At 43.0% G+C, this 11,699-nt stretch overlaps 1 protein-coding gene across 1 annotated transcript in view; it reads right to left on the bottom strand.

Annotated features, from left to right (window-relative positions):
- Window positions 1-306: 306 nt before the first annotated feature.
- DSCAM (DS cell adhesion molecule) overlaps window positions 307-11,699 on the bottom strand; it is a 442,603-nt gene continuing 431,210 nt past the window's right edge. Inside the window, 1 exon segment of the mRNA XM_050332764.1 lies at window positions 307-1,294. Within this exon segment, the coding sequence (XP_050188721.1) occupies window positions 954-1,294 (341 nt within the window). The 3' untranslated portion in view covers window positions 307-953.

The following is an 11,699-nucleotide window of genomic DNA, read 5'->3' as shown; positions in this document are numbered from 1 at the left end:
CAGCACATTTCTTCTGATCCAACAAATACTGAAGCCTAGCAAAAGCCTCTTGGTGTCAGATGAATCCCATGCTGAGGGTCCTGGGTGAGTTTGGTTCAGGGCACTCAGGACTTGCCCCCATTCTCCGCCCCATGGCAGCGAAAAAGGTGGTGGGTAAGTGAATCCCATTTTTTTTCCAAAGGTGTGACCCCTGCTTCCCTTTTCTGCCCAAAGGCACAAGAAGATGTTCAGAGTACAGCACTGACATGGTTATTACACTTGGGAAAAACAAGCCCAGCTAAAGGCAACGGAATCAGACATCACAAATAAAGGCAGAAGACCCTTTTATTTCGCATAGACAAAATGCAAAGAGTGTCTCATTAAATTAATGTTAAAAAAAAAAAAACCAAATCAATCTCCTCACTCCACTGACATCACTCATCCTAATTAACAACAAAAAAAAGAGAGAACAATCAAGGACCCATTTTCTAATTTAAAAAAAAAAAAAGTGCAAACATGACAAAAGACTTTTTGTTTTTCCAAACCAATGTTCCTGTTGAATTCACAAATAGGGTGGATTTTTTTTTTTTGTGATTTTTATTTCCCTTTTAAATCTTGTCTGATGGAACTTCCAGTTAAAATATTTTAGTTAAGTCTCCATGCACTTCGTAGAAAATCAGTAAAAACACAAACGCTTGTGAAGATCAGAAAACTGGACTCTTTTACCCAAAAATTCAGATGTCCAGTCAGATGAAGCTCACACTCAGACAGAAAAAAAGCAAGAGAGTCTTTGCACTGTCTGTCGCTCATATTATTATTTTTTTTTTTGTCAAATATTTTGGCAATCTTCTTCTTTAATTATAAATATTGGAATTCGATAAAAAAAAGGTAGCTTTCATTGGATTTGTTTGTTTGTTTGTTTGTTTGTTTTCAGTGTAAATATTTACAGCCACTGTCCAGCCATGCTCTTTTCGTTATACCAGGGTGTAAGATTTTGCGTAGGGGTTGTTTCCTTTCAAGTGGCCCCGGGAGTCCAGCAGGGATTCTTGGGAGCTGCTCATTTTTGCTGCCTGTCCCAGCTCAGCTCCTTCTCGCTGAGGTAACGTTGCCACAGCACCAGGTTGCCATGACTGAACATCTCTCGTGGAGGATGCCTCCATGGGGATCGGCTCCAGGACGGTGGGGCGCTTCAAGGTCCGGCTTTTCTGGGGCTCCAAGCAGGCTTGGCCCAAACCCAGGTCTCTGCTCGTGCCCTGCACGCCACGGTTCAATAAAAAGTCCATCCTAAGGTAGGGTGGCAAATGCATGAGATCACCTGGGGAGGCAAAAGGGAAAAATAAGTCTTTATTTGTAAGCACAAAGTTGGTTTTTGCTCGTTTGGTGAGGGGAGCCAACCAAAGTGGAGGATCTGTGATCAATCCAACTGCAGCATTTATGATTGGCATGTTGATTTTCAGCCTTTCACTACGCTAGGATCATCCAGAATCGTGCATCAACACAATCCTTTTGGGCACATCCATAAGAATTCACTATTAATATTTGTTTCCAGGATAGAATGACAACAGCGAGGAGTGCGACATGCTTTACGTGCACTCAAGGCGGGAAGAAGATAAAACTGAAAAGACCAGGAAGTTTTTTTTTCCTCAAAATCCTAAAAGAAAAGGCCATTTTCCTTTTCATGGAGGCTCAGTATGTTTCAATTTCTTATTTTCCATTTCTTATTTTCTATTTTAAATGGAAACCTTCATAATTCCAATTATTGGCCCCCAATCTTGAGTGGAATGACTCAGATGTTTCAAATGGATGTGAGAGTGTTAAGGCTATAGTCTTAAAGGGGTTGCTGAATAATCAGAAACATTCTTGTCCTGAATATACCCACATTTAACCGCTGACCATCATCACTTGGGTTTAAATCACTAATGATTTTTTACCACTGTGACCACCAATGTGCTGCTGTTTTTGTGGCAGCAAAATGCACTGGGGCACCCGAGCTCCTGCAGCAGCCTTTCTTTCTGTTCTGTATTGTCAAGAAAACCTCTTATTTGTTATTTCCCCCAATTCCTGGGCCTGTTAGGTATTCATGATGTTCCTTCAAGGAAATGAGAGGTAATCAGGCACATAATGACATTCCCTTCTAAAAATATTTGATGGTATAACCTCACGTATGTATGAAAAAAAAAAAAAGCAGTTACAGGAGCATTCAAGAAGAGTATTCCCCCTTCTTTGCAGACCTCTGCAGGTGTGTAGCTTCTCTTTTTTCGGTGCAGACATCAAACCCACAGTCTCATCTACAGATGGGATGCATCCTGAATGTTTAAAGTCTGAGACTCTTGGCACCTGAGCCTGCATGAGCTATTTACAGCAGCTGTAAATTAAGGCTGACCTGTGCCAGTGGCATAAACAATAGAGCAGGAAAGCATTTCTTCATAACAAAACAGTGCATAACAGCTGCATTTTTCCTAACCCGGGTAAAAGCTGTCCCATGACCTAAAATAAAACAGGTCCTTTGCTTTCTCACAGAAGTCAAGGCACTGCAAGTCTTACCTAAAAGACCAACAACATCTGCTCGATCCCTAATTTCAGGTCACAGGCAGAGAATTGCTGAGAAGTTACATTTGGACAGAATCCCTGTTTATTCCTACAGAAATCCCCAAGCACTGTCTGACACCATATGCTTTATTCTGGCTCCATCTCCAACACAGACACACGGCACACATTTTTTAACCCCCGTGGAGTAAGATGTGAGTATCTCAAGATTAGGCTGACACGCACCTTGGCAACATTTAGGCAGGGTTGGAAAGAGAGGGAGGTTTATACTTATAAGCCCACTGATTGCCACTGGAAAAGTGAATTGTGTTAACTTCAATGGGCTTTATTTACCTTATTCTCCTACATTTCCTTTCGTGCCAAACACGTTGTGCATGTGAGACTGATTTCAGCTGCGACAGCAACGTACCTGCTGCTGGGGTGAAGTGCAGCAGGACATGGACACATGGCCAGGCAGGTGCAGAGAGGCACCAAATCACTCCACTTACTCACAGCCATTGAACTGTAGGTACATCTGTGCTGCCCAAAACCCACCCTGTCCCCTTGGAACCCAGATCCCCGTCCTGTGGTCACCCACACTGCTTCTCAGTTCCTCGCTTCTGCATTGCCTTTTAGCCCAAGTCCTTCCAAAATGCAGTTTGCTCCCAAGACCATTCCCTGTGGGCTGCAGGGAGGAGACAGCCTGGGTGAGAAATGCTCCTATCACTTGCTCCCTGGGGCTGTATCTTGGGCAGCATCCCGGTATCCTAAATAAGGAGCCCTGTTCCTCCCCGCTCCTCCCCAGAGAGAGGCAGGAGTGTAGGAGTGAGTGATGCTGCCCCATGGACCTGTCTCTGCCCACTGACAAAGTTGTCGAGGGCCTTGTTTTGGCTGCCTCAGGTGTGGGTTTTCACTGGCAGGTCCCTGAGAAGGTGGGCGGCAAAATGCACCTCTGACACGGCAATAGCAGTGTGAAAACTTTGTGACTAATTATAGTGCCAAAGGAATACCTTCCCCCTTGTCAGGGATGCTCAGAGACTGCTGGGCTCAGCAATCCCATGCTAAATAGGGATCCCTCAGCCCATGAAGAAGAGGACAAATTTCCTAAGTTGAATCTGGTCCTGGAGGCAGGATGGGAGTGCTGGGGGTGTTCTGGAGAAGAGAAGGCTCTGGGGAAACCTCAAAAGCTGTTCCAGTGCCTCAAGGGGGCTACAAGAGAGCTGGAGAGGGACTTTTCACAAGAACATGGAGTGACAGGATAAGGAGTAATGGGTTTAAACTGAAAGAGGGTAGTGTTAGATTAGATTTTAGTAAGATATCCTTGCCTGTGAGGGTGGTGATGCCCTGGCACAGGTTGCCCAGAGAAGCTGTGGCTGCTCCATCCCTGGAAGTGTCCAAGGCCAGGTTGGACGGGGCTTGGAGCAACCTGGGCTAGTGGAAGGTGTCCCTGTCCATGGCAGGGGGTGGAACTGGATGATCTTTAATGTCCCTTCCAACCCAACCCATTCCATGATCCTATTTCCCACAACAGTCAGCCCTTTCCCAAAGCAGTCTGTCGCCCCAACACCGTTTTTGACGAGTTGCTGCCAGGCAGCACAACACCCACTGCCTTGTTAACACCTGCCATGTCCTTTCACACCCGTTCCCTCTTCCTGCTGCGTGTTCTGCTTTCCGGTTGACTCTCCAGGAAGGAGCTGGAGCGGAGCAGCAGCCGGAGCACGGCTCATTGGCAGTTCCCTGTGGATACCTTGGAGAGCTGCTCCCGTGTCTTACACATTCCCAGTCCTTCAGAGCGACGGCTTTGAGTGGACTATAAAATATGAGCGTTGAAGCTTGCAGAGATGGAGGTTCGTTTTCAAGCTGCCGTCTAGACATTTCTCATGTGTATTTAGGAGCTCCAGGCTATGTAAAAAAAAGACTTTTTTTTTTTTTTACCCCCTCCTTCAATCTACATAAGAAAGCACAGTCAATAATCTGTGTAAACAGTATGCAGTCATTTCGCCGTAATTTTCTGAATGTCTGGGGGCGAAGTTCCAACAGGATTGCAGTAATGAGAAGCCACAGAGTGTGACTTGCTCTCCAAAGCTGGGTGCTCAAAGCAAGTGGCTTACACAGAGCCCTCATTATTTGACGTGATGTGCACATTTCCCCATCATAAAAAGTGCCCACTGCTCCTTCTTATCCGCGAGAAGCATCTCTCCCTGCAACCGCTCGTAAAACAAAGCACATTATTAAAATCAGCAGAAAAGAGAAATTTTGAGAATGGGACTTTTTCTTCTCTGCTTGGATTGAAACGGCCTCACAGGATAACAAAAAAAAAAAAAAAAAAGATCTTTGATTTATAAGAACTAATGGGTTTCTGACTTGAAAACACAGTCTTTGAAACATAACCGCAGGGGTTCACTTTTGCCATTCCGGCATCAATGTTGAAGGTACTTTTGAGCAGAATAAAAGCTTCTTGCTGTACCTCTGGAGCTGCTTGGAAAGACCTTGGTTCTTATCCTCTGGACACAACAGTGGAGACTTCTTTTTTTTTTTTTTTTGGTTTCTTGCTATTCAGCTGAATGGTGGGGGTTTTTTAAGGGAAAGCATTACGAAGTTTCAGGATGGTTCATTGCCTTTGATGCTCTAATTACCTTTTTTCAGCTGTGTGTGTGCCTTATTAGTAATGAAAGCAAACCTTTCAAGTGCATGAGCACTGCAAACGAGCATGTTTAATAATTCATGCACTTTTGGCTTAATTAGTACAAAAGACATTCTAAAACTATGGTTTTCTGATGCATTTTAAGAAAAAAAATGGGGTTTGGACTGGATGATCTCCCGAGGTCCCTTCCAAGCTCAACCTTTCTGTGATTCTGAGACTTTTAAAAAGGGAAATTTGCTGTATTAGAACTCTGAGTTTGTAGAGAAATAATAAACATCCAGTGAAATATGAATGCAGCAATTTAAGGCAGAGCTACCTCAGTCTGTTTTTTTCTGAGTGCCAACCCTCTAATGAATTATTTAGTATAGTACATTTAAGAAACTATTGGCTCAAATAAATATTTGTAAACAAAGGCTAAAAATAACTTACGATGATATTTACCATAAGCAACATATTCTACCAAAAAGGGAGTATTTTCTGAGTTAATGCAGCATTGGGCAATAAACACTTCCCTTTATTTCAGTACAGCTAAGCTGATATAAAACAAGTTTTGCAAAAAACAAGAGATATTTTTAGCCTTACTCTAGAGGTCAGCTTCAGGCATGGGCAAGGTTGGGATCAATTTGACAGGCTACATGGAGGGAAAAATATCACTGCTCAACTTTTCTTGGATTTTCTTCAAGATATCTGTCTTGTCTGCAGAACTAAAACTCTTTTCTCCCAAAAGATTTACCTCATTCCTCTTTCAAATGCCAGAGAGCTTGTATATTTTTTTTCTTTCATCTGCTCCAGGAAAAAAAAAAATCTAAGGATTTGTGCTATTTTCAATACACAGATCATCACAGACTGCAAAAAAGAGGCTCTTACCAAGCTTTTACATGATAGCTCTGTGCATTTTCTCGTGAATCATAACCTCCACTAAAGCAAAAGCAATTTGTCTTCACAACACTCCAGCACAGCCTGATGGTTTTCAAGTTTTGGTTGCCATGTGAAGGAAATTCTGGGCTGTTTGAAGTGTTGTTTTTCAGAATTTTGTAAAGTAGGGCTGGTGACTATGACAGGATATTCTATTTAACAAAGGTAGGAATGAGACAGGTTGAGTCGGGCTTTCACACATCTTACTTCAATAGGCAGTTGGTAAAAAAAAACTCTTATACATCCCCCTTGGAATGATCCCATGGGATCAAAAATCATGCCAGAGTCGAATCCATACAGCTCTGTTGGCACAGGGGAGGTGCTGATGGAGTTTTGTGAATTTGAGACCTGAGCATGACCTTGTGCAGTGCTGGGGGTGTTCAGGTGCTGGTGAAGCTGGAATGCCACTACGTTGGGAATCTCTTGGCTTGCCCTGAGTTTGGAAGGGGAAGCACTGGTGGGATACTGTGTTTTCCTTTGAAAGGAAGCAAAGGAGACAGAGCTGCTGACAAACAGCTTTAAGTCCTGGTTTATGGGGATTAAAAAATTATGTGGGTTTTTCCAGCTCACTCGCACAGTTACTAAAGCAGTGAAGCCTTTGCTGCTGCTCACAGGCTGTTCTTCAGCACGAAGGCTGCCTATAAGAAAAACTTGCATCAGAAGCAGAGAAAGAGAAGAGGGTTTGCAAGGGCAAGGTGAGAGGTTTGATGAAAAAAAAAGAGCATAAGTGATGTTCGGAGGTGTTCGTCACATCAAAACCTGACACGCCATTAAAAGTGAGCAGGCAAAGCTTTCTTGGACAGCAGCAGCTTGATCTGCAGCCAGACTGATAGCAGCACAATAACATTCCTTACAATTGCTGCTGTCAGTGTTTGAAACCTGCTGGTGCTCCCTCTCTGTCCATCTCCTGTCCGTGTATCCTGCACTGATCCGGCAGGGCGTTCCGCACTGCGCCACAACCATTCCCACACCAACGGGCTGAGAGTCAGCCCTGCAGGCTCCCAGCACACTGCAACACCAGGTATAAATACACTTAATGAGCAATAAAGCCAATTATCTGGTTACTTTGATCCTGTGTCCTGCTCAGCCAAGTAAGGAATGGTAAAGAGGATCAGTCCTGCACCTCCTTGCTCGGCTGATGTTGGGATCTGTTCAATGTGGAACTGCTTCCCCAATGCTTTTTGCTTGCTAATTATCATTTCCTGGCAAATGCTGCTGTAAGTGAACAGCAAAAAGGATGCTTTGAATGACAGTGCTCCACTCTCTAAGGCCAGTATTGATCAGTAATGGAAATGGAGGGGAAATTTTCCACGTGCAAATTACTGACAGGGCAAATGAATGGGAAACTCAGCTCACTCTCAGTCAACAGGAACACACCATTATTAGCACATTCAGAAGCTCACAGACTCCTTCTGAGCCCACTTTTTCAAGACAAAAAAGTGGATTTAATGATTCTCTGAGGTGATCCAGAATAAATGGCGAATAGGTCTGAGTGCTCCCTTAAATTACAGTCTTAGGAGCAGCCGAGCAGCAGAAGGGAAAAGGAACAGGGGAGAGGGCAGGGCAGAGCTTTCTCATTAGTGAAAAAGCTGCTGCCAGAGCAGGCACAGGGTCTTCCCTTCCCCAGAGTAGCTTCAACCTCTGCTCAGCTGCCCAAGAAAAATGATTGAAGTGCTCAGCATCTGGGGGACACTTTTAAACTGACTGAATGGATTGCTCTTGGACAAGGCCGGCGAGGTGTCTGGATTCATTCTAGCTGCCAACCTGCCCTTCACGGCCCTGTCACACCATCACATCTCCTGGGCTTCTCACTGTGTTTCTGCAGACAGCAAAACACCCCACCTTTATGCTGTTTATAGTTGTCATCATCTAAATATGGAAACAGGTGAAAAGTGTTAGGAAAAATAGCCAGTTTTCCCATTTCTAGATGGAGAAATCAGAATTCCCCATCATCCCTGCGGGGGCTTTATAACTGGCATTTTTCTCCGGGAAAACTGCACCTCCACAGATAATTTGAAGATCCATAACACCTAGTTAAATGTTGCACGTTGCAGTCTGCTAAAAGTCGCATTTTCATACAAATATTCAAAACACCAGCTGTGTTTCACAGAAAAAAATAAACCCAACAGTTGCTGTTGACTGCAATCCTTGGAGTTATCTCTTAAGAAACACCAGGATATCAGTAAAACTGTAGTTCAGGAGCCAAATTTGCCACTGCTATAAATCAGTGGCTATATTGATTTCAGCAAGACTATAAATTGATTTATACTTACTTGGAGATTAGGTTTAAGTGACTGAAAATGAGGATTCCAACTAATGCTGGAACTTTTTTTAAAGGTGATTCATTTTGTCATTTAGAGTTAAACCTTCCGATTCCAAGAAAAAGTCTTTGATCAAAGTGTCTTAAAGCAAAAGCACGACTGCTGTAGTTCAGCTGAGGATATAGAGCTGAACTACCTCAACATAACAGTCTGTGCATCTGTCTGACTGAATGGCAGGAGACTTGATTATCACTTTGTTGCCTGTTCCTGAAAGGTTCGACGGAACAGGAACTGAAGCACGTTTTTGGTTTGGATTTCTCTCAGCAGCACTTTGGTCTCTAATTCAGTGCTGCACTTTCAGAAGATCTGTCAGATGCTTTGTACCTTTCAGAAGTAACTTCAAGGAGAAGTGACTATTTTTAAAGGGCCTCTCTGCCACTGAGCTGTGTAAGGAAGGAAAAATCGATGAATTCCAGGGGTCAGATAGATTTAGGCCCTATGGATCTGCCACGCAGATGCTCAGCCTCACACGGCTGGGGCACCTGCAGGACTGATGCCCTCCTCTTTCGATTTAATGTGATGTCCAAGTTATAAAAACACGTAAAAGGGGCCTCGCTGTGTGAATCAATACACGCTCCAGAGCTAAAGTCAGCAAATTTGTCAATAAATAATGAAATGATGATATAAAAGCGAAGTCCGCGAGCGCTGCTTTTCCGCCTCGGCCTTGTCACGCAAGCGGCCTCATGCATTTTTAAGGATGCTCTGAGACAGCACTCTCCTGCCCACTGGCTGGGAAAACTCAGGAAAACTGTGCTGGAGCCCTGGCTCAGGTGACCCTGGTTAGCAAAGCTGGAGTTTTAAAACTCATTTGCTGCTCCTGGATGCAGCGAACAGAAACTGTTCAATTATACAGCACTTCAGGCGAGGGTTAAATCGATCGCGGCTCCATGGAAACTGGCATCCCTCACGGGCTTGTTCCTGGGATTAATTCCAGTTAAGAGGCTGGATTTCAGCAGAGAGGATGGAGAGGTGAGGAGTTTGAAGCACTATTTATGAAATCAGAACTCTGTTGACCTCAACAGGCTCTGGCCATACCCATGAATTCAGGGATGAACTTGGGCATGCCAAGGACACAGATAAGCAAAAGACTCTCCTAACAGGCACAGGGAGGTCAGGCTACAACAAGGAAACCAATATCAGCACTGCCCTTCTGCTCTGCTGAATTAATGGATGAATTGGTGCCACTGGATCTCCACGTGTCCATCAGTTTGAGTCACCTGAGTGATGCTGACGAAGTGCATCCTGGCATTTTTGTTAATTAATCCACCGGAACCAGAAACTTCTCACATTTAAATTAAGGATGCTGACACAAAAAGGTGAGCAATACTGAAACACACCTGCTGGGCTTTAAAGGCCAGCCTGTAAAGAAGCCCTTTCATGGATGGCAAGAAGACCATCACTACAGTCAGGTGAAGAATGTACTGCTACAACAAAAGTTGGTTTCTCTGGCGATATGATTTCCTACTTTAATTTCAAAAAATAGCACGAGCGTGACCTTTCGTGCAGGCGAGATTTGCTTTATGTTTTCAGATGTCACAGTCTCAGTTCTCCTGTAGATCTCAGATTACATTCAGGCCCTGTTGTCACAGGGGAAATGAGCAGAGCCTGAAGCCACTTAAATCAGGAACGGCTGTAAATGACTACAAGGACCTTAAAGCAAGGCTAGATTGGTTCGTGTCTGCAGGAAACAACCGCTGCTGGTTACCTTGGGCTGCCTGAAAGCCCCCACAGAAATCACACACACTGTGTCTCAACACTGTGAGGGTGAAATTGTTTGACATTTTCAAAATTAAAATGGCCCAAGCAGGCAAAAATCTGGTTTTTTATAGGACTGAGACTCTTAACTGGACTGCTCTGAAAATCTGGTGTTTGATTGAAGCAGACGCAGCGTCTTTGGTTCGATTTGGGACATTTGCTGGTAGTTTTAGAAATGTAACACTGAAGTTATGACTGTAAGGACATGAAAGTAGCTGAAAAATACTGATAAATGTAATCCTTGCTTTAGGCAGAAAACTCTCCACTAACTGACAGTTCAATCAAATGCCTCCAAAGCTACAGAAAACAAGGGTAGTCTACTTCAACAATAAATGCAGCTTATATATATGTATATAAAGAAACACAAAGCAAATAATCAGCTTTAATAAAACTAAATTAAATTCAGATTTTGAAAAAATATCACTTTTAAGAGGAAAGGTTTTGTTAGCAATCAAAAGATAGGAAATGGGCATTCCTGTGAGGGGGTTTCCCTTAACATGCAGCTTTTAGTCTATCACAAAGCAAAACAAACAAACAAACAAACAAAATTCCACTAGAGCTGGTTGCTCCAAGCCCTGTTCTTGAACATTTCCAGGGATGGGGAATCCACAACTTCTCTGGGCAACTTGTTCCAAGTGCCATCAATGACTTGAATTTAGCTTGCAGACATCTTGTATGCTACCTAAATTGGAACTTCCACGTTACAATTGCTTTGTATATTTAACCAAAAAACCTATTTAAACTCAAGATTCACATCGATATAGTTTTCCTTTTGTGACCTAATGATATTTTAACTTTTGATCTGAACCTTTTTAAGCTCATTTTTCTTGCACTGGCAAGGTTAAAAAGCTTGCAGTGTGAACCTTCCCACCTGTAAACACACCAGAATACAAATGCAAGCCAACGATTTCAAGCGTTTAGTCATGTCAAATTAAATGGAGAATTAAATGGTTTTCATCCCTGCAGAACATTGAGCTTTTCTCAGCTGAAGGAGAAAAAGCTCCTGATACTCCACAGAAATAAAACCTGAGACAAGATAAAGACAATTTCCTCTCATCACTGATGTGCCATTTCTGTGATAAGCTGCAAATGGCACAGTCTGTCTCTTTGTGACATGTTCCCAGTTTTCCAGCAGTGCAGCAGAAAATAAAAAGAAGGTGTTCCAGGCACAGGAGAATTTAATATGGAAGCATTAGAGGTGCTCATCCAGGGGAGTAAATTCAAAATATGTCACATAAACGTATGTAAGTACACATAAAAGTTAACATGCACATTAAGAGTGTTTACTACAGTTAAAAATGTAGGCAAGAAGGTGTTTTTTTTTCTCCACTTAACAACTATTCTGCCTGTCTTGCTGTTTGCTTTTTGCACCTGCCTATTTTGATTTGCCTCCTTAAGTACTTCTGTCTGAACTGGACCTTGGCCTCCCTTTGTTGAGTCAGGATGGTGATTCCTTTGTTCTATGTACATGTTAAATATAGTGCGTATATACACATATACTTTTATTATATTTGTATATTTTCTATTATAGATATATATATATGGAAAAAACCATTGTA

The sequence above is a fragment of the Myiozetetes cayanensis genome, unplaced genomic scaffold, assembly GCF_022539395.1.
Source record: "Myiozetetes cayanensis isolate MyiCay16 unplaced genomic scaffold, myiCay2020 scf5-8, whole genome shotgun sequence".
NCBI lineage: Eukaryota > Metazoa > Chordata > Aves > Passeriformes > Tyrannidae > Myiozetetes > Myiozetetes cayanensis.
The sequence above is the reverse complement of the archived record's forward strand: the minus strand, read 5'-3'. Positions and strand labels throughout refer to the sequence as shown.